The sequence below is a fragment of the Aphanomyces invadans genome, assembly GCF_000520115.1.
Source record: "Aphanomyces invadans strain NJM9701 unplaced genomic scaffold supercont1.60, whole genome shotgun sequence".
In the NCBI taxonomy this organism is placed as follows: domain Eukaryota; phylum Oomycota; class Saprolegniomycetes; order Saprolegniales; family Verrucalvaceae; genus Aphanomyces; species Aphanomyces invadans.
The window spans coordinates 58,054-77,729 of record NW_008580205.1 but is presented as its reverse complement, the minus strand read 5'-3'; the positions used below and the strand labels follow the sequence as shown (position 1 = coordinate 77,729).

The 19,676-nt window shown below is 52.7% G+C and overlaps 7 protein-coding genes across 18 annotated transcripts; 3 read left to right on the top strand and 4 right to left on the bottom strand.

Annotated features, from left to right (window-relative positions):
• Window positions 1–53: 53 nt before the first annotated feature.
• On the bottom strand, window positions 54–3,347 carry H310_14034 (hypothetical protein). The gene is made up of 15 exons (XM_008881756.1): window positions 2,834–3,347; window positions 2,699–2,782; window positions 2,574–2,657; window positions 2,353–2,526; window positions 2,224–2,307; window positions 2,025–2,162; window positions 1,863–1,981; window positions 1,685–1,804; window positions 1,465–1,622; window positions 1,303–1,406; window positions 912–1,241; window positions 728–843; window positions 590–668; window positions 396–529; window positions 54–340 (listed from the first exon to the last, which is right to left on the bottom strand). The coding sequence occupies exons 1-15, from the start codon at window positions 3,323–3,325 to the stop codon at window positions 256–258; spliced, it is 2,301 nt and encodes a 766-aa protein (XP_008879978.1). The 5' UTR covers window positions 3,326–3,347; the 3' UTR covers window positions 54–255.
• A 470-nt stretch (window positions 3,348–3,817) lies between these two features.
• H310_14033 (hypothetical protein) lies at window positions 3,818–9,302 on the top strand. 5 transcript variants are annotated; one of them, XM_008881751.1, is made up of 20 exons: window positions 3,818–3,921; window positions 3,972–4,070; window positions 4,127–4,225; window positions 4,273–4,371; window positions 4,479–4,577; window positions 4,628–4,834; window positions 4,897–4,995; window positions 5,049–5,147; window positions 5,195–5,464; window positions 5,575–5,727; window positions 5,772–6,050; window positions 6,103–6,307; window positions 6,353–6,594; window positions 6,659–6,892; window positions 6,941–7,078; window positions 7,125–7,288; window positions 7,332–7,554; window positions 7,605–7,755; window positions 7,805–8,900; window positions 8,958–9,302. In XM_008881751.1, exons 1-19 carry the CDS (start codon window positions 3,823–3,825, stop codon window positions 8,620–8,622), a joined length of 3,777 nt encoding a protein of 1,258 aa, XP_008879973.1. In that variant the 5' UTR covers window positions 3,818–3,822; the 3' UTR covers window positions 8,623–8,900; window positions 8,958–9,302. The 5 variants fall into 5 exon arrangements, with proteins under 5 accessions (XP_008879973.1, XP_008879977.1, XP_008879976.1 ...); XM_008881752.1 differs by lacking the exons at window positions 3,818–3,921; window positions 3,972–4,070; window positions 4,127–4,225; window positions 4,273–4,371 and having other exon boundaries at window positions 4,436–4,577; window positions 7,805–8,720; window positions 8,788–8,900; XM_008881755.1 differs by lacking the exons at window positions 3,818–3,921; window positions 3,972–4,070; window positions 4,127–4,225; window positions 4,273–4,371 and having other exon boundaries at window positions 4,421–4,577; window positions 7,805–8,823; window positions 8,901–9,302.
• A 191-nt stretch (window positions 9,303–9,493) lies between these two features.
• On the top strand, window positions 9,494–11,089 carry H310_14032 (hypothetical protein). The gene has a single exon (XM_008881750.1). The coding sequence runs from the start codon at window positions 10,210–10,212 to the stop codon at window positions 11,017–11,019; it is 810 nt and encodes a 269-aa protein (XP_008879972.1). The 5' UTR covers window positions 9,494–10,209; the 3' UTR covers window positions 11,020–11,089.
• Window positions 11,090–11,190: 101 nt separating this feature from the next.
• H310_14031 (dimethyladenosine transferase) lies at window positions 11,191–12,943 on the bottom strand. 3 transcript variants are annotated; one of them, XM_008881747.1, is made up of 4 exons: window positions 12,365–12,943; window positions 12,150–12,315; window positions 11,968–12,096; window positions 11,191–11,918 (listed from the first exon to the last, which is right to left on the bottom strand). In XM_008881747.1, the coding sequence occupies exons 1-4, from the start codon at window positions 12,868–12,870 to the stop codon at window positions 11,769–11,771; spliced, it is 951 nt and encodes a 316-aa protein (XP_008879969.1). In that variant the 5' UTR covers window positions 12,871–12,943; the 3' UTR covers window positions 11,191–11,768. The 3 variants fall into 3 exon arrangements, with proteins under 3 accessions (XP_008879969.1, XP_008879971.1, XP_008879970.1); XM_008881749.1 differs by having other exon boundaries at window positions 11,968–12,315; XM_008881748.1 differs by having other exon boundaries at window positions 11,191–12,096.
• Window positions 12,944–13,442: 499 nt separating this feature from the next.
• On the bottom strand, window positions 13,443–13,900 carry H310_14030 (hypothetical protein). Its single transcript, XM_008881746.1, has one exon. It carries the CDS (start codon window positions 13,886–13,888, stop codon window positions 13,505–13,507), a length of 384 nt encoding a protein of 127 aa, XP_008879968.1. The 5' UTR covers window positions 13,889–13,900; the 3' UTR covers window positions 13,443–13,504.
• Window positions 13,901–14,659: 759 nt separating this feature from the next.
• Window positions 14,660–15,488, top strand: H310_14029 (hypothetical protein). The gene has a single exon (XM_008881745.1). The coding sequence runs from the start codon at window positions 14,767–14,769 to the stop codon at window positions 15,352–15,354; it is 588 nt and encodes a 195-aa protein (XP_008879967.1). The 5' UTR covers window positions 14,660–14,766; the 3' UTR covers window positions 15,355–15,488.
• A 921-nt stretch (window positions 15,489–16,409) lies between these two features.
• H310_14028 (hypothetical protein) lies at window positions 16,410–18,868 on the bottom strand. 6 transcript variants are annotated; one of them, XM_008881741.1, is made up of 9 exons: window positions 18,666–18,868; window positions 18,512–18,615; window positions 18,150–18,463; window positions 18,006–18,093; window positions 17,736–17,951; window positions 17,516–17,624; window positions 17,425–17,466; window positions 16,817–17,343; window positions 16,573–16,744 (listed from the first exon to the last, which is right to left on the bottom strand). In XM_008881741.1, exons 1-8 carry the CDS (start codon window positions 18,828–18,830, stop codon window positions 16,867–16,869), a joined length of 1,515 nt encoding a protein of 504 aa, XP_008879963.1. In that variant the 5' UTR covers window positions 18,831–18,868; the 3' UTR covers window positions 16,573–16,744; window positions 16,817–16,866. The 6 variants fall into 6 exon arrangements, with proteins under 6 accessions (XP_008879961.1, XP_008879963.1, XP_008879965.1 ...); XM_008881739.1 differs by having other exon boundaries at window positions 16,410–17,343; XM_008881743.1 differs by having other exon boundaries at window positions 18,512–18,868.
• Window positions 18,869–19,676: the final 808 nt, after the last annotated feature.

The following is a 19,676-nucleotide window of genomic DNA, read 5'->3' as shown; positions in this document are numbered from 1 at the left end:
CATAGCAATTCGGATACACATATCCGGACAACGACCCAATAGATGAAGACTCATTTAATAACCAGTCGCACCTCAACAGAGCCTTTAAATGAATTATCTAAACGCAGAACTCCGAAACCCCAAGTGCAGCTGCGGCACGTTTTCAGTGTGGGGGCTTGATTGATGCCAGCAGTGTGCCGAGGAAGCTCTCTTCGACGACGCCCCACCAAATGACTTGTATGGTAACGCATGCATTTTGCGCCAAGTGGTCACTGTTTAGCAGAACATGTACACGGATTTCGTGTCAGGGGTCGACCCACACATGCGCTGGGCTTTCTTTGATCCCACAATTTGTTGCATCCTAAAACAACGCGTGTGAACGCTCGACGCGCGCCAATGGAGCTGACAGTTCGTACCGAAGGGTGTCGAAGCGACTGCACACGACAACACTCTTCGAGTCCTCTTCCGACTCCATCGCATTCAACACTTCGGCGTAGAACGGGCCGAGCGACGGCGGTGCGTACCAAAACACTTGTTTTACCCCACGAATCTGCCAAACAATGTTTGAGCACAGTAAAGGCCATGAAATCGATCGGTGATGGAAGAATACCTTGTACTGCTTGTAAAAGTGAAAGCGTTCGGTGATCAAGAGCACATGGATTTGTCCGTGGTAGAAGCGAGACCGCGCTCTAACTCATGCGGAAAGCGCAATAAGCACACAACTTGGAAAATGGAGGGTTCAATGTACCTTGAAATTTGGGCATCCGTAGAATATTCCGAGATGGCAGCGCAGCTGATCAAGCGTTTTTGGGATGCAAACACATTGCGAAGGCGGACAAAGTCCAAGTACGACGGCACAAAAATCTATACAGAAGCCACTCGTCAATCGACTTGATTTTGTGCAGCAATATTACCGACACTTGAAACCTTACCATGATGTGTTTGGAGGGGTGATCCAACAATGGTGCGAGAATGTGTCTGTCAAAGTATTCGAATCGAGCATCGGGTTCTTTGGCGAGAGGGCATGCAGCAGGTTGAGACGGCGTGTCCAAGCGCTGGAAGATTTGCTTGATGGAGGGAATTACATGGGACACCGACGGCACGACGTGCTGAAGGTCGTAGATCGGTGCGATGCGGGTCACTCCACGCATATTGTGGCAGCTCTTGGTGAAAAGATTGTTCAACTGGGCATCCGGGGCGTGCGACAGCACGATCGTTTGGCGAAAGTGATGTGCTTGATGGTTCAAGTTCCATTCGCGAATCTGCGCATCGGTGGAAAGTCATAGCCACCACTGTTTGTGTAGAAAAAAACACGACTCGTACGCGAGAAAAATCGGCACTTGGCGCTTCTTTCGGGGTGACGTTGATGGCATTGACGACGGCACGAACGTGGTCCATGTTTTGCATCAAGAATACACTGGCGGAATCTATTCCAAGCCAACATGAGCAACGCGTTTCGACAAAAAACGCACGAGATCGACGCACCCAAGACACACACTTCAATGGACGACAAAAAGTCCACTGGAAGCTTCAACGACGACTTGTCTCCCGCCACAATGTCGATCAAGACATCGCCGATTTTTTGACGCAATGCCAACGGCGATGCCACAATCAAGTCCGCGCGGCTGTAGTCCGTGTACAATCTAGTCACAAGCATGTCACGGTCTCGCAATAGTCGACGAAAGGAGGGCGGGTGTGAACACACTTGACGGATTTCCGAGCAAACGACACCCCAATCTGAAACGAATCGTCGTTGTTGCCTGCCTTAAAGATCTTTTGCCACTCGGTGCCGTCGTCCTTGTCCTCGTCGTCGTCGTCGTCCTCTCTATGTTTTAGCATTAAAAAACGAGCAAAAAAGTTTATGCCATGAGCCTCCAACATACTCGCCAAACTCTTCGTCAAATCGGTCTTTGTTGTGAACGATCACTGTGGGCGGCAAGAGGTCTAGGATTTGATGGACGAGATCGTGGGCAGCGCTTCGGAGTGGCGCCAGTACGAGCACCTAGTCGAGAGTCACATCGGGTACACAACATCGATTCTTGAACCGTGGGGCGACTGAATCCTTGGTCGCGGTACTCGGCGTCTTCGGAGGTCCCCTTGCTCAATCGTTCGTTGTGGCGGGCAATCGTGTCGCGGGATTTCAAGATGTGGTTGACAACATGCATCATCGTGACTTGGCGGATCTACCCTCATGTGGCGTCACCATGACAACGCTATCGTTCGGACATGGAATCGCTCGCCCACCTCTGCCAACGAATCTGCCGTCTGGTTGCAATAGAGTACATCTTGGTACTGGTGGTACGCTCCATGCAAGAGTTGCTGCAATGCCTACGCGCGTTTGTTACGCCGTTGATCTCTAAACAACGACAGTACAGTCAGGTCAGCGACGCCCTTCTTCGTCCATGCTTCGAGCAAGCGGTGTCGAATATGCGATAGAGGCCGCGCGCCACAGATAGCAGTGACGGGGGTTAGCACCGGCCTCACGCTTACTTCCAGGTCCTTCCAAATCTCCACGACTTGAAACGGATTGGGTTTCTTTGACAGAATCTACTCAGTCCACTATGAGGAGCATTAAAACGTGGACCATGCCCTACGTCCACATCAGACACCGTCAGCTCCTGCTTGAGATAACGCTGGCGATAGGGGTCGGAGTCGTCTTCATCACCCGCCATTGCTGCCTAAAAAGCACGTGAAGTCGATCCATGTCGTGGTGGCTTACCACAGGCTCGTTTGACTCGTCATCGTCCGCCTCAGATTCGCCCCCGCTGATGGGTTCTTCGGTGGGCTCATGGTCGCCATGCTCCTAATCGATACAACGAGACCTCATGCAGGGCCATTTGAGGAAATTACTTACAGGTCCATCTTCACCGACGTCATCCTCGGAAACGTCTGCTTCTTCCACCTCGTCACCTTCATCGCTCTCATCTACTTCCTCGCCTTGCTCGTCTTCGTCCTGGAAACTGGATTTTTGGCGTTGAAATCGCGAAACGAACGAGTTGAACGTCGACGGTTTGTCATCGTCGTCATCCGAGATTGCAGAGTCGGCATCGTCCGACAAATCTTCGCGGGGATCATCATCATCTTGCTCCTCGTCGGTATCGTCTTGGATTCCTTTCAAGCGACTGTATTGTCCTCGCTTGCGCTGAGCAATGGTTGATTCTGCCACGAGCCTCTTTTGCTTCAGTTGCTGCTTCTGTTTCTTCCATTGAGTGAACATGCTTTCTCCGCGCTTCTTGCGGTCGCCATCTCCTTCCAAAGCTCCACGTTGCTTCTTGGGCACATCCGTCTCATCGTCCCATTGAGTTCGCTTGCGCTTGCCGCCCTTCTTCTTGCCGCCCTTTGCCATGGTCGATCCTCACTTGCTCAGCAATTTGGTTGGTTCAACATCGTGATATTTTAGTACAAACAATGGGTATACAAATTTGAAGGTTTCATCTCAAATATGCATTATAATACCATTGACACCCCGTGATTGGTGCGAATTATATGTACCTGTTTCACGCTGATCAAGTCCTACATTAAACGTAACCGTCTTTATTCAAACGCTCAGTTCCGTCGAGTCCAACGGAGCATCCCGCAAAACACGCGCTAGAATGCGCCTCCCGTCGTACAACAGGTTGCAGTTAGTGAAAGAACATTCGTATGGTTGGTTTGAGCAAAGAGAGAATTGTTTGGGATCTTCCAAACGTAACCTGATATCAAGATTAAGTGGAAAGTGCATGTTGGCCGTCCGATACCTTGGATTTAACGCAATGCCAAAGTGCGCTAAATGTTGTGATTTGTTGAACGAATTCGCACGTCAATGAAAGTACGGTAGCCTCTCAACAAAAGCGAATTTGGACGATGGGGGAGCGGACGATCTGGAAGGACGCGCGGCACGGGAAGGTGCTGGAAGTACAAAGACGCCTCGCCCAAGGCGAGTTCGTCGATCAAATGGACGAGGTGCGTGTGTATATCTCTCTTCACGTGTACCACTCATATTTGTGAGATAGCAAGGTGATACCCCGCTTGTCCATGCGGCGTCAAACGGCAAAGCGAACGTCATTCAGGTGTTGCTGAAGCACCATGCATCACTGGATGCTCACCGCAAGGTATGCGACATCGTTCGACGAGTCCATATCACACATAATTTATGGTATTCGTCTAGGATCGCCTGTCAGCGCTCCTCCGAGCAATTCAGAAAGGGTCGATGGATTCCGTTCGCTTGTTGTTGGAGCATGGCGCGAATGTAGACTCGACCTTTCCCGTACGTGCTTGTCCGTATCATTTTCAACAACACATCCATGCATTTAGGATGGGAAAACACCGTTAATCTTTGCGGCCGGACATGGCGTGGCGCCAATGGTGTCGCTGTTGCTCGAGTTCCGCGCGAATCCGGATGCGCAAGACGAGGTAAGAAATATTCAGCTTGTTTTGTCCATGACACTTGCTATTGCAGTAACAAAAGATCTCTGCTGTGTGGTGTGCATGTCATTGACATGCCCATGACACGTCCTTAGGCAGGGAACACTGCTCTGTTGCTGGCATCGGCGAATGGATACCCCCGTGTCGTGCAATTCCTCATGGACGCCGGTGCGAACTGCAACCTGCCCAACTACGTACGTCGTCGATAAAGTTTGTATCCTCTCTCATGGGTTGTTTGGAGCAGGAGTCGAAGACTCCTCTGAGTGCCGCCGCGTCGGAAGGGCGAACTGAAGTGTTGCACATTCTTTTGGGCAAGGAGTCGTCGACTACGGACGTTGACGGATGCAACGAAGATGGCTGGACAGCATTGATTCACTCGGCGGACCGAGGACATCTTGAATGCGCCCGAGTGCTGGTGGAACACCACGCGAATATCGATGTCGTGACAACAGTACGCCACTATGAACGGGGTGACATGTATGCTTTTTAACATATTCTCTGCGGTGGTCTTAGAACGGTGCGACGGCACTGTGGGTCGCGACAAAACGCGGCTACAACGAAATTGTTCGCCTCTTACTCAATCGCTCGACAGCGGTGGTGGATGTCCCTGTGGTACAAGCACAAGTCCTTCAATGATGACCGCAGAGATTCATCATGGGCCTTAGGGAGGCATGACGCCACTTATGGTTGCCGCAGCATATGGCTACATGAGTATCGTGCAGTTGCTCTTGGATGTGTCAGCGAAATTCGATGCAAAAAATGCGGTACATCGCCGTCTCAATCGATCGAGCTGTGGTTTACGTGCTGGCAGGACGGAAAAACACCTGTGGACTTGGCTGTGGAACACAACCATGTTAATTGTAAAGTCCTCTTGTTGCTGCGCCAACAACACCCGTTGCTGTACTTCGCTAAAGCCGGAGATTTGCCGAGGCTTATGGCTCAACTCGAAATCCCCGGCGTCTCAGTCGACGAACGAGACGACACGAGGAAGACTGCGCTCATGTATGCTGCGGTCTCTGGGCACACCCACATCATGCGGCACTTGCTGTCACACGGGGCGGATATGCATGCCTTTGACATGGTAGGGTAATTGGATCATTTCCTCAAGTGTTCCCACAGTGCATCGAATTCGATGGATCAACTTGCCAAACTGTTTCTTCGCGCAACGTCACTCCGTGCTATCCATTTTAGAACGGAGCTACCGCCTTGTCTTTGGCGTCGGGGGAGTGCCGAGCGTTGTTGGAGCGGGAAATGTTGCATCTGCTGGTCCGCCAAGGCAAACACCAAGCGCTGCGTGAACTGTTGGACGAAAACGACAACCTGGACATCGAGCAACCAGACGAGGTTTGAATGTCTCGTCATCATACCACCCTTCTCACATGCCGCAGGATGGAACGACATTGCTGATGACCGCAGTGGACTCTGGCGAAGCTGATATCGTAAAGCTTCTTCTGGATCAGAATGCTGATCTCAATGCCAAGCGAGTCGATGGAAAGACGCCGTTGATTCTTGCAACAGAAGGCAACCACCTCGGCAGCAAAGCATATTTGGAAAAGGAAGCCCTCTTCCGCGAGAAGTTCCCTCTGCTGTACGAAGCTCGCAGCGACAACGTTGTGGCAACGCGCAAGTTGTTGGAGGCAGGCGCTCAAGTTGACGAACGCGACGATGTAATGAATACATCGATGACTTTGCAAAGGATCCACAACGTTGTTTTGGTAGGATGGCTGGTCGGCGTTGATGTATGCCGCGTCGATGAACAATGTCGGTGTCCTCAAGGTGCTGCTGGACTTTGGTGCGTCCATCGGTGGCAGCGACAAGGGGGGCAAGACGGCGTTTATGGTCGCGCCGAACAAAGAAGCGTTTGTCAAGTTGATTTTGGAGCAAAGTTCGTCGGAATTACGATTCAGCGAGCAAATGTTCAAAGGTCCGACAGGCCGACATTTTGTAAAGAGGTTAGATTGAATTCTAGGGGCGATCGAATGCGATCCGAAGCTGGGCAAGGCCATTCTGGACGAGTTTGTGATTGAGCGAGGTCGATACAACTTGGAATTCCGAGAACTGGATCGAATTTACGGCAAGGGAGAAGTACACGAATCTGCTTTGTACTCAATTATGCACCTTGACACTGCGGAACCCGAAGCGAAGGAGGCAGTGAAGCAGTACTGTCTGCAACACCCGATGATTCGCCGTGTTTTGCAACTCAAGTGGGAGGTACTACGTTTTTTCATTTCTTAACATGTTGAATCGTACGTTATGGATGCTGATATCTCTGTAGTTTTTCGCCCAGCGCTTGTACATCGAGCAGTTTTTGGCGTATATGCTGCTGTTGATGTCGAGTATCATTTCAGGCAGCTTTTATCAATTGGATGAAGCGCCGCGCAACGTGTTGAAGGAACTGGAGAACTTTTTCCAACCGGACTGGACGGCTTCTCCCATTCCGGTCGTAACGAGTATCGATGGCACCGTCACCGAACAAGTCGACAGTAGTGGGTTTCGACTTGCGTTCAACGTACGTTACGTTGAGTGGATTCAGCAGTGCCTCGACCCCATGGAGTAGGTGTGGCTCGTCACGTTCGTTTATGTGATTGTGGCGTATGCCATTGCCCATTACGGTCTCAAGCCCAAGCGCATTTGTGCCTTGTCCAAGTGGTGTCGTGAAGGGACGTACTTTGGCCTGGTCAAGTTTATCGTCTGGGTAAAGCCTTCTTCGTGTCAATCATTCGAGTTATAGCTACTGCTAGGGGGACTACACTGAATTGGACTGGTCGGAGCAAATCCCTGACATGAAGCAATGGAAGAGCTACGCGATGAAGCTGTTGTTTGTGCAGTCTTTATTGTGGACTGCGGTGCTGGGGATTCCGCTGTTTGCTTACATCGCGACTCGGTCGGACGCTGAAATCAACGCGTACGTGTCACCGCTGGGACTATGGCGCTCAGCACATTTGTAGATCCAAGGATTTCATCCAGATGTTCCAAAACTTCATTCTTTGGCTCGCGGCGCTGTACTTCTTCCGATGGGAAGTCAAGGAAATGATGGGATATGGCACGCGCAACTACTTTACGAGCATCGTCAACACGATGCAAATGATTACATTTTGCGTCATCTTGTTCTTTTACGTCCCGTGCCAGCTCCAAATCATCCCTGAGACCATCGTGGCTCGGCAAACCCAGGTGGACTCCCCGCAATGGAACCAATTCGGTTCATTCACAACCATGTGTAGCTTGTGTGCTCTGGTCTCACGACGTTGTCTCTCTGGGTGCTCTTTTTGCAATTTCTCGAGATTATCCCAAGCGCGGGTTACTTGCTGCCAATGATGAAGGGTTTGATGCGCGATCTGACGCGCTTCTCGATTCTGTACGGCGTGTTCCAATGTAAGGAATTTGGCACAGTTGGCGTTGTCCGTGATTCTGCCGTCGCTAGGTGGCTTGACGTGTTGCTACTACATTCTGTTCCAAGGCAAAATCGGGCATGAATCGATGCTCAAGTCGTTCAGCACGGTCTTTTTCGTGTTGTTTGGACAACTCGATCAAGTTTTGGAAGCCATTGACAGCGAAAAGGCCGACCAGCCGCTGCTGTACGTTGTGGGGTACATTTTGCTCATGTTTCACTGCGCAGCAGCCATCGTGCTGCTCTTGAACGTGCTCATTGCCATGATGAACGTGACGATGCAAATGGGGCTCGAAAATGCCCGCATCGAAGCGCTCGTGTCGTACGCGCACTGCATTCTCCGCCTCGAATTGAGTCTCCAGCCCCAAGAACGCCTTGAAATGATCTACATTATCAAGCCCAAATTCCTCAAGGACATCGACCCCGCCATGCTCTACTCCGCGCCAGAGTCCTCGATCACCGGGGACGAGTTGCCCGAGTTTGCCATCAAACGGCAAGAAGCCAACAAGTTCCGCAGCATCCATATCAAAAATGTTGTCCAGCGAGTGGACGAGACGCAGCCGCTGATTGTGTCGGCGTCCGAGGAAGGCGCGGCGGCGAGGCCCAATGCGGTGGGGATTTTGAATCCTGCATTTTACGAAAAGACGACCAAGAGCGAGTACGCGCCGCTGGTCGAGATCCCCGACAACTCGACCGTGCAGTTTCAAAACGATGTCAAGGCCGCCCTCACCACGATCAAGAAAGAACACGCACAACAACTCAACCAGCTCAAGGTCCAGATCGCCGAACTCACGAAATCGATACTAGATTACCAAGCCACGACCGCCCCCAGTGGCATGGTGTCCATGTAGTTGTAATTCATCCAACTCTTGACGTAGACGCCGTTGTCATGTGAGGCGCACGTCCCCGCATGGCTCGAGAACACAAAGTGCTTCGACCAACTCATCGCGTAAGCCAAAGCGCAGCGGCCACCGATGATTTCACCCAAGTCGAGGCTGTGTCTCTGCACTGTACAGGTCTCACGAGGTTCAACGATCGGCCAAGTGCTGCACGTACGTTATGAGTGGGTTCGACATGTCTGCCACTCGTCCAACGGCGGCCCCGCGTGAATAAACAATCACGTGTCCAGGTGAGGATGCGTTGTGGTGCGGAGGTCCTTGGGTGATCGCGCCTGCGCTGTTTGCAGACGTTGGTTGTCTCTACTGCCCCGACCCACCTTGGACGACGACGATCCATCGCGCGGTCGACAACTCGTTGTTTGATCCACCAGCTCAAGTCTCTTGGCGCCAAGCCGTGCAAAGACACCTCGTTGTGTTTGCTGTCGCATGCGTTGATGTCTCTACTCCACCGATCACGCGCGGAATATACATGTCTCGATCGGTGTCACGTGCAAGTCACGTGCCATGCACACGCATCCACCAACGATCACCTTTGCGGACCACGCATGGAAGCTTGTACACGCAGCCATGCACATCCATCTCACAATCGCTGGGCATGCGACGCCATGATGTATCGACGAGCGGTCGGCCACGGATCTCTTTCCACCGCCGCCGCCGTTGGACCTCGGAACACAATGACTCATCGGGTTTCCCTATTTCGAGTCACTCCCTGGCAATCGTCGTCGCCGGTCTCGTGTTTTTGCTACCATTTAAGCCATTTTGTCATGGATTTCATCCAATCCAAACAAACCTGTCGAAATCGTCCACTCGTCTGGTTTGGATGCGTCAACGCTCCCACCACGTGACACGCACGTCGCCCGCGTTTGCTTGTGTTGCGCCCGCCAGATTGTTCCGCAGCCACCGCCATCTGCACGTTGCCGGTCGTGACTGGCCTTCGTGGTGAGATGCCCACCTGGCTTGAGTATACGCTGCGGTTCACGGGCGTGCGGGCGGTCGAAGATTCCAAAGCGTTCGCTCCATCTCTCGTCTCTTGTCGGGGATGTTTTCGTGGTTAGGTGTGTCGTGGCTCCGAAGAAGATGCGCGCGGCGGCGGAACAACGTCGTCGGCCATGCTTCAACTCATATCCCTGTGACGTTTAGCCGCGACAGAGGTCCGTCGAAATCGTGTCACGACGCCGTCCGACTGGTTGACACGGTCGACGCCTCGCAGCATCCTGTCCTTCTCTTACCACGCGCTTCGCATCCATCGCGACCCGCGCGCCGTGCCCTCGTCATGCTTGCATGACCTAGCTGCACACGGGCTCATCAATCCGGATATCGTCCACATGATCCATCTCGGAACAGAGCTGTTGCTACAACCAGCGCGCCGAAACAGAAGGAGAATGCGAACAACCCGACACAATCCCAACGAAACGCAGACAACGTCGATCGTCGCTGCCGTCTCGACCGCGACGCGTGGACAAGGACACCCCGTGCAGCAGTCGCGTGTTGTTGCGCGCCCATCGGCAGCGCGGCCGCCACATATCGGGTCAGCACACCATGGCCAGTTTTCAGGCCAGCACAAGAGACGAGATCGCGTCCGATTGGCTGAAACGACCACATCCAATCAGATGGCGCCGTTTGCGACACAATCGGTCGAAATGCTCATTTGGAGATTTGACAGCGATGGCCCAAGGCATCCACTTGAAGGCGACTGTGCAGTACATTGTTCCCGCCGGAGCGACCGTCGCGGACGTCCTTCAAGTGTTCCGAAGCCCCAACTGGGTCTCGTACATGATGCGGTACATCGTTCCGCAGCTCAAGGCGTCGACGCCGGCGACCAAGACCGCGTTGGATGTGTGTCCTCGCGTTCAAGAGTCGTCGCGCGCTCAAGACAACGACTGTGTCGTTTGTATGAACGCCAACACGTACCACGAGTCGCTTGTCCTGCCGTGCGGACACGTTTTCCACGAAGCGTGCATTGGATCGTGGCTGCGACTTCGAAGCACGTGCCCCACGTGTCGATACCAGTTTGAAAAGGAGATTTCAGGCCGATATGCGATTCGATGCATCAACTCTGCCCTCGTTCTCGACAATGTGGAATCCACCAAGGAAGCGATGCTCGCCCGACGCATCGGTGGTGAAACCGTTATGGTCGCTGTGCACGTGACGCTCATCCAAGCGTCTCAGTTTGCTCCAAATGAAAAGTATCCGTGCGTCCTGAACGCCGCCGTGATGCGAAGCCCCATTCAACACACAACCATCGGCACTCTTAGTAGCAGCCAGCCGTCGCATCACCGGCGGAAGAGCTCTCGGCTGCCCTCTCCCGCGTCGTCGTCGCGGAGTACGAAACGTATCAAGCAATCGTAAATAATTCCTTATTTAATCTTATCCAAGTGTAGACTCTGTCCACCACGTTTCTCAAAATCTTGCCTTTTGCTCCAATATGAAAATCATTATTGCATTTGATTGAAAGAACGGAAAATGTCTTGGAAAAAGTTGAAAAAAGTAGTGAATTTGACGAAAGCCCTGAAACGTCGAAACCCCTCGGCACCGACAGTCGAAGAAGCATCGTGTGGGACATCCGCGACGCGCGTTCGGGACGATATCCCATCAGTCGACACGGACGAAAACGAATGCTTTCCATGCGTCATGACAGCGATGGTAGCAGTCCTCGGAAGTTTGGGAGAGTGACCTTCGTTCCTCTCCCATTCGCCAAATTTGTATCTTTCGCCAGGACCGCGAAACGAACCGTTCGCACCCAGTGGCCTCCGCGCATTCCTTCTACAGCTTGGGGGAGCCAAATGTTTACTGGTCGCATCAGTACATCCCTACTGGACTACCTGTTCCGAGGTACATGCATGGCCACATTTGGGATTCTCCTATTCGCCTTGGGCGACAGATCTGTCGTCGTCAGCTACACCCCGATACGCACCCGGTCAGCTGTTTCGATGTCTATTGCGTGCTATCAAGCAGAAGTGTCGCACTACGCTCTGGACAAATCGTGCACGTACGACGGTCGCACAAAAAGCTTTGGCAGTAGTCATGCGTCGCGGTAGGATGCAGACGAGTGCGTAGCTGATCAGGTCAACGGGTGAAATCGAAAGTGTCTCCCATATTCAGGAAAAGTGAACTTGTCGCGAGTTGAACGCGTTGAGGAGCACGAGAAAGTCGTCGAGGTCCATTTTGCTGCCACGTTGATCCGAAAACTTGGTTTCAACGAGCACATCTTCGACGAGCTGCTTGATGTCGAAGGCAGGGTCGACGGCCTAAGCAGAGGACGTAGCATGCCCAAGGCCATCCACGCACACGACATACCAAGTTGTGGAGCGAGCAGTACGTTTTGTAATTGTCTTCGAGGACCTTGAGCACCGGCTTGGTGCAAAAGCTCGCGCGGAGGGTTTTGTTTTTGCGGTTGAAAATGATCTTCACCATGCCGTCCCATTCCTATGAAGACATGCCATTATCGTATCACGACTATTCTCGTGGAAATGGCCCACCGTAAAGTTGACGGGGGGCGGCGGGTTCTTTGGCTCAATGCGCACGACGCGGGACTCGACTTTGGGCGGCGGTCGAAAGTTGCTGCGGCCAACCTTGAGCAACTGATCCACCTTGGCCAGCAACTGCGTGTTCACAGACAATCGGCAGTACAATTCGTCTCCAGGCCTGGAGATCCATCCGTTCCAATGAGCACATTCGACCAAAGGAACCGCACCTGGCGCTGAGACGTTTGGCAAACTCTTCTTGGAACATGACAACGGCGCATCGGAACATGGGGCGATGTGAAAGCAGCTTGAAGACAAAGGGCGACGAGATTTGGTACGGCAAGTTGGCGACGCACACGTCAAAGAAGGGCAGCTGGACCTTGATGGCGTCGCCATGGATGATGTGAAGGCGCTGGGCGTGCTCGGTGTTTTGCACACGCTTTTGCACTTCCGCAATCATTCGAGGGTCGAATTCGACGGCAATGACTTTCTTCGCTTGCTCAAGGAGCTTCATCGTGATGTTCCCTGTCCCGGGCCCAACTTCGAGACAAATGTCGGTGCTGCGGATGGCAGCCTTGGCGACAATTTCCGCGGCAATCGCAGGGTTCTTCAAGAAATGCTGGCCCAAGTCCGTGTTGGGAGTGGCAAGCGTCCTCCCTCGCGAGTTTTGGCTGGCGCCTGCAGCTTCCGCGGTCGTCGTGTGGTGGCGGCGCTTCACCTTCTTCTCTTTCGGCATCGTCGACGAGTTGGAATGGCCCGACCAAATACCAGCCAATCGAATACCCGCACGGATTGGCTGATGGGATTTCGACGCAGCCAATCGATTTCTTGTGACCAAAGGTCACGAGATTTCAAGACAACCTCGCCGAACACCAACAATGCCATCATGCACCTCCATGGACGTACGCTCTCTTCGCAGGTCTCTGAAGCCTCACGACGCTCCCGAACGAACCCAGCGAAGTCGGAAACTTGGCTCTGACCTTCCACATGCATGCCATTGACCTCATGGTCGTGTTTGGACGAAGCGATCGAATGACAAGACGCATGACGGCTCGGCGCTCGAGCTGTTGGGCCTCCCTGATTCAACTCAGAGTGAGCAATTGAAAAACCTTGGCCCATTGCACCCCCCTCACGCCACAATTGTACAACTTGACAGAGCCAACATGCCAACCTCGACAACCTCAACTCGGCGCATTGTTCTTCAAGCACGATGCCCTTCATGGCACATGGACACGACCAAGAGCAGGCAAATGGCCATGTTACGTGATCCGGCGGTCCCCACCACGTAGCCATCGAACCGAGACAGCACACCCCTGTAGTCGGATATGTAAACTTTAATACGACTTATCCACGGAACGACACTTTACACACTACACGCCCTTCTTTCGCAGCGTGTGGAAATGCACAAACTTCTTCTTGCCAGGCTTCCCTGCACCCTTCTTTTTCTTGGCCAAGGCGGCGTGGTCCTTGCGGTTGGTCTGCTTCACGTCGTTGTTCAAGAGCGCAGCTTCGACAGCACCTTCCGTGACCACGGTGTCCAACGTCTCGTCCACACCCGGCGTCACCATGGCGGGTTTGGTGCTGCCAAATGCACTCTTGAGACTCGCGAACGAGCTACCTTGCTGGGACTCGATGGCTTTCTTCAACTCAGCCTGAACCTTTGCCTCCTTCTTCTCCTGGTCAGCCTTCCCGATCGTCGCGCGCAGCTCCCGCCGCCAGTACTTCTTGATCTTGGACCGGATGCTCTTGGCCATCTTGATGCGAAGTAGACTGGAATAGCCAATCGCACCAACCACGTCAGCTCGGTCGTTCATTGGCTGACAGCTAAACCATTTTATTTTTGTCGATTCATATTCGGTCCATTTTGATAGTGATATTCCCAACAATTTGTCTCATTTCTTTTTTCGTTCGGAGTTGCGCACACGGACCACCACTACATCTTTCGCTGTTGTGGATTTGGAAAATTTTTTGGTCGGCAAAATGTCGGCGTATTCTTGTAGAGTATCTCAACACTGAAACCCGCGTTTTTCGGAAACGAACACGAAGCGTCAAGCACGGGCTGGAAAGCAAAGAAGCGCTATCGTCCGCGAAGGAAAACGAGAATAGTTGCTTGGGTCATGAGATTTTTGTCGTGTGTCGTGTATGATGTATGGACCACCATCAACGCGTGGGGTCCCCTCCGATTTGGATGAAAGCATACTTATGACTTGAGTGGTGTCAAGTGTGGATGGATTTGTCATGGGGGACGCTCTCAAGTGTGGCGAATTGCTCTCAAGTGTCAAAAAAATACCATTGTGGAAGCCACACACACATCCAAGAAATATCGCGATGAAAGGATCGCATCGAACAATGTAGAATGAATGATCGAATCCAGACAAGGGCAACGATGTGTTTGATGTATCTTTTTCTGGTCAAACACACGTCAGTACACTCCGTCATTGTGGCGCTGGAAAGGATTTTTTAACGTCATGTCGAGCCGTGGGAGTTTCGTATATTTATGATGGATCCATGGAATTCTTTGATTGGGTATATTAAATTCCAACCCGATATTTTGATTGGCTAGGCCATTCTCCATGATTAAAAAATTCGACGAGGCCAGCCGACACAATTTGTGCGGAAATCGGAGGACGCGATGCTGTCGGGTGGGTCGCCGGCGCCGTCATGGCAACTCGTTTCGATGGGTGGGACAACACTGGTGCACAATTTAGGTTTGAAAGGCCCTGCGATCGCTCAACCCGAGTTTCTCAACGCGATACTACCATCGTATCACAGTTGGATCTGTCAGGAGTGGCATGGGAGTCGCCACGGACATCGATTTATTCGTGCGAGTTGTTGTTTGGATGCGGACGGGTCGGTCCAAACGGGAGACGGTAGTGGTGGACAGGAGAAGGAGCTGAAGGGAACAAGGACTGGAGGGAGGGGACAGGCGGGAGGCGGGGGTAGGAATACGAACCTTGAACACTGCCGCTTCCGACGGGAGAGCTCCGTGAGTCGTGAAGTCCGAGTGAGATGGCCTTGTAGGACCGAGTTGACGGAAGAGGCGGAGGCAAGGGCGGAAAACGAGGCACCATGTCGCTCGCCGGATGCAACATGCTTCGAAGTAAGTCGTGGGCGGAGGAACTGTGTGGGTGCCTGGTCGCGGCACTGGGTTCGGTGGGAATGGCCGTGTCGGTCGGAGGCATCGACCCGTCAACTTTGCCGTTTGCTTGTGCTTTCATAGTTTTCGATAGCTTTCTCTTCTTCTTGGCATATTGTTTCTGACATGAATTCGCCTTTGCCTGATGTTCTGCGCACAACGAATGCAGCTCGCCGTTGCGCTTCAACGTCCGTGGGTTGAAGCACGGCTTGTACACGTACTTGCACAGCATGACTGTGTCGGGTGACGAAGAAGTTGCGGCGGTGTCGAGCGTCCGTGCTTTCGTCGCCGTGTACGACTGTTGTCCATTGTTGGCCTTTTTGCGGAGAGTCTCGCACGATGCATGTAAATCGCCCCTGCTCTTGACGGCGCGCGTGTTCAAACTCGGTATGTTCGTATACGTACACGACGTCGCTGCATGCTCGTCTGTGGTTTCGAGCTCCATGGGTTGTTGTGTTGGCGGCGCGCGGTGGAGGTCGTTGTCCATGGCGTCGCGTCTGCTTGCTTTGCGTTGCAGGTACTGCGGTTGTGTTGGCGATGCGCGGCGGAGGTTGTTGTCCATCGAGATGTCACTGTTTGCTTTGTTTTGCACGCGATGGTGCTGTGGTTGTGTTGGTGGTGCGCGGCGGACGTCGTCGTCCACGGGCGCGCCGCTGCTTCCGACGTTTTGTTCGCAATAGTGATATATGTTGGGTGCCACGAAATCAATGGGCACACGACAGCATTGAAAAGTCTAATTGCATACAAAGTTTCATACTATTTTTGATTATCGATAGTGTCGGAGAGGCGGATGTCGATATTCCGGATAGTTTCGGATAACATGGCCAAATCAATATACCTTATAGATATCATTCCGATGATCGCCCCAATCCCACCATCAGTTTCCGATCCTGACTTTCCAAATTATATTGAAGTGGGTATCGAAATATATATAACAAGTTATTTTCTTCAAATTCGAGTTTCGCCGTTTTTGGTGAGTTTGATGGCGTCGCCGCGGCGACGAGAGTTCGACGGCATCAACCAAACGCATGCGATGGTGCGTCCTCCGTGGACTGCTTTGCTTGCAAAAGCGCATATCGGTGAAAGGTTTTCCAGCCTCAAACATCGGTGAACACTGTGAGATTTGTGGATCGACGGATGTTTCAATGCGATGTACTGCCATTTGCGAAGCACTAGTCGTTGGTGCCTTGATCCTGTACCCTCATGGCAATGGAACTGCTTCGTGGAGGAGTGATCGCACACCTTGAGTGGGCTTTCATTCCCAGACATTCCGGCATGGAAACGTTCATGCCGGCGTCGAATCACGAACACGTTGGACATGCGACAGTATATCGTGTGGCATACATTATTCGCAGTCAAGAAAGACGGGATTTCAATTCCAGTGAGGACAAGTCTTACAGCCTGCACTTCAAACTGCATCCAGCGACGGTCGGGCATTTCGAAGGCTTCGAGCCACTCGAGCCTGTGCTACAGCCTACATGAAGCCACCAAGCGTCCAAAGTAGAGCCACAGGAACGCAGATTCTCCGATTTCATCAATACCTTACCAAACGAACGGCGGCCCGCAAGTGGCCAGAACTGAGCCATTTTCGATGGTTCACAATCTGTCGTTGTTGGTACGCACCGCTGGCTTTGTCTTGGCGTTGTCCAAAAGAGCTGGCAAGCGCTTCTTGTTGACTTTTCCCATGGCATTTTTTGGAATAGATTCCACGGCATGGACGACGCGGGGCCACTTGTACTTGGCCAGTTTCCCTTGAAAGAAATCATGCACCCACGACATGTCATCGCGTGTCTGGGGATGGCGCAGCACGACGACTGCAGTGACAATTTCACCCCACGTATCGTGGGGCGTGCCGTACACCGCGCATTCCACAACGAAGGGATGGCTTAGAAAGACATGCTCGACTTCGAGGGCCGAGATCTTGTACCCCGCGCTCTTGATGATATCGACCGAGGCCCGGCCAAGGATGCGGTAGCTCTTTTTCGAGTCGTCGAATTCGGCAATGTCGCCCGTTTTGAACCACCCATCGACTGTCCATGCGTTCTTTGTGTCCGCATCACGCTTCCAATACCCCTACAAATCCCATTTGAATCCATCGCTCGCACATGTGAAGCGGTCGAGATGGTCGTTGAAAAATCCATGCATCCACCGTACTTTGAACAGAGTTGGGCCTTGAACTTGCAATTCTTGTGTTTCCTGCAACAACAATCCGTCGGCGACGCCACACGACATCGATGCGATCGACCTGTGCGATACGTGCTCGAATGCTCGGAAATGGCTGCCCCACAAACCCCATGTGCTTGTTGCCGTGGAGCGGATGACCCAGCGCCATTCCACATTCCGTCATGCCGTAGCTACCGCAAACTGTCGTGAAAAAGAACCCACTTGAGCTAGTTCGTCGACCCACCCGTCGACCGTCGAGAGCATGCAGTCGGACACTCCATCACACCCGACACTCGTCTTACCGTTCCAGCAAAGGTTGGCCCGTCAACGCCTTCCAGCGTTCCAAAATCGGCAGCGGGCATGCCATGCTACCGCTAATCGCCACGCGAAGTTGTCGCAGCCCCGCTCTCGCCTTGCTTTGACTCGCCTCGTCCATGCGATCAAACGCTTCCAACAGAAGCATGTAGATGCTTGGAACAGCCATCAAGACTGTCACAGGGTGGTCCGCATCCGATAGCCTGCAATCACGCATAAAAACTGCAATGGGATTCCCACCAAGTGTTTCGACCTACTTGGTCCAGATCTCCGCGGCCGACGCTCCAGCCAAACAGTCCACAGTCGCGCCGCAGGCCAATGGAGCGAGCAAGTTGTTGACAATTCCTGCATGAATGAGCACGTCAGTCGTTGAGAGATGAGGGAGAAAGGGTCGTCGTTACCATGCGTGTGATGGAGAGGTAAGAAATGCACGAACCGGTCGTGACGTGAAAACTCCCACGCCGACGCAACGTCATCCACTTGAGCATACAAGCTCTCCTGGGTCGCCAGCACGCCTTTGGGTGTTCCTGTCGTGCCGCTTGTGTACAACAGCATCGCGTCTTCGTTCGAGAACGCGCTGCCGTCATGGAGGTGCGTGTGGACAGCATCATCAGTGGATGGAGTGGCGGAAGATGGATCAAACGTGAGAGAAGGAATGGGCAGAGTAGTTGTGTCCAGGTTGGGATGCCCGATGACATGCGACGCCCCCGAGTCCCTACGCGAGAGATTCCGTCAAGGCAAAGTACGACCCGTCGCGGCGAACTTGAGAATGTGGAGGCGCTCGGGCAAGGCACTTGACGTCGAGATTGGAACGGCGATGTGGTTGCCCATCCAGATTGCCCACTGGTTTCGCACGTACGCAAGATCCTACCGCATCCCTCGACGGTCAAGCGTGTTCGGCGTCGAGTAATGTGTACACGGTGCGCTGAGAATGCAACAACGCCTGGAGTCGCGGGCAGTTGGTGAGACAGAGAGAGGGCTTCACACAAAAGAGTCTGCACACAAGAGCCTTGTGCGCGCGCATCGAGGTTTGGCTGTCGAAGAGTTCCATTCGCTTGATGCAGGCGCTGGAGGAGGCGCATGACGCCTTGTCGTTCCGCAAACTACACTACGATCGCCACATTAATTCCTGCTATTGTAGTACTACTAACCTGACGACAATAAATTGGACACTAATTACCATTATTTGGCATGTTGCGAAACAACTGCAACAAATTGTTTCGTAGCACTACAAAATATCCGGCAAAATGTTTCGCTACCCACAACTATTTGGTTTTAGAGTAATTTATTGATGGATCCTTGAGTGTTATGGATAATACTATCCACATACGAAATTTGAGATGATTCTGTTTTGATTTGATTAAATTATGGCCATTTGGTTCCTCGATGATGTCGTCCACTGTAAAATGTCGGCATGGGTTGGAGCATGGCGTCGAGTGATCATTTTGGACTCACCAGCACCAAGTCGTGGACGATCCATTGAGTTGCCTGACACACGATGTGATGTGCGTGCTCCAGCAGTGTTGTACCGGCGTCTTGCCTTTGTCGTGGTGTCGCCCGCACCAAGAAATGGAGTGCGTGGCTCATATGCAAGGAAGGCATGGAGAACGTCGGTCTCACCATGTGTACCAAGCAACGGCATGGCCCACAAACTGGGCTGGCCACCATGCATTGAGTTCGATGCGATCCATGCTCCATGGAGTATCCTCCGAGCGACTGGTACATTACGTCGCGGAACGTGCAAAGCACCGCGTTAAATTTGTCCTCAAACACGGCGCGGACATGGTGAAGCTTGGAGAGCACCGTCTGTTGCTCGAAAGTAGTTGAAATGGGCACGAGCGGCGCCGCCGTAGTGTGGGTTGCAACTCGGCGGGTCTGGTGTTTCAATAGGGACAACATCTTCGACAACGCCCGTGACGACGACTTTG

Bases quoted from the DNA above. Each gene is read 5' to 3' on its own strand.
- H310_14034 (XM_008881756.1), bottom strand. From the start codon at position 3,325: ATGGCAAAGGGCGGCAAGAAGAAGGGCGGCAAGCGCAAGCGAACTCAA. The intron at 2,658-2,698 runs GTAAGCCACCAC...CGTGCTTTTTAG, and splicing joins ACGAGTCAAACGAGCCTGTG to GCAGCAATGGCGGGTGATGA. The intron at 530-589 runs GTATTCTTCCAT...ATTGTTTGGCAG, and splicing joins ACTTTTACAAGCAGTACAAG to ATTCGTGGGGTAAAACAAGT.
- H310_14033 (XM_008881751.1), top strand. From the start codon at position 3,823: ATGGGGGAGCGGACGATCTGGAAGGACGCGCGGCACGGGAAGGTGCTG. The intron at 4,996-5,048 runs GTACAAGCACAA...CATGGGCCTTAG, and splicing joins CGGTGGTGGATGTCCCTGTG to GGAGGCATGACGCCACTTAT. The intron at 7,289-7,331 runs GTACGTGTCACC...GCACATTTGTAG, and splicing joins TCGGACGCTGAAATCAACGC to ATCCAAGGATTTCATCCAGA.
- H310_14032 (XM_008881750.1), top strand. From the start codon at position 10,210: ATGGCCAGTTTTCAGGCCAGCACAAGAGACGAGATCGCGTCCGATTGG.
- H310_14031 (XM_008881747.1), bottom strand. From the start codon at position 12,870: ATGCCGAAAGAGAAGAAGGTGAAGCGCCGCCACCACACGACGACCGCG. The intron at 12,097-12,149 runs GTGGGCCATTTC...ATGTCTTCATAG, and splicing joins CGCCCCCCGTCAACTTTACG to GAATGGGACGGCATGGTGAA. The intron at 11,919-11,967 runs GTATGTCGTGTG...TCCTCTGCTTAG, and splicing joins ACTGCTCGCTCCACAACTTG to GCCGTCGACCCTGCCTTCGA.
- H310_14030 (XM_008881746.1), bottom strand. From the start codon at position 13,888: ATGGCCAAGAGCATCCGGTCCAAGATCAAGAAGTACTGGCGGCGGGAG.
- H310_14029 (XM_008881745.1), top strand. From the start codon at position 14,767: ATGCTGTCGGGTGGGTCGCCGGCGCCGTCATGGCAACTCGTTTCGATG.
- H310_14028 (XM_008881739.1), bottom strand. From the start codon at position 18,830: ATGCGCCTCCTCCAGCGCCTGCATCAAGCGAATGGAACTCTTCGACAG. The intron at 18,464-18,511 runs GTTCGCCGCGAC...TCTCTCGCGTAG, and splicing joins GAGCGCCTCCACATTCTCAA to GGACTCGGGGGCGTCGCATG. The intron at 18,094-18,149 runs GTAACGACGACC...TCATTCATGCAG, and splicing joins ACCTCTCCATCACACGCATG to GAATTGTCAACAACTTGCTC.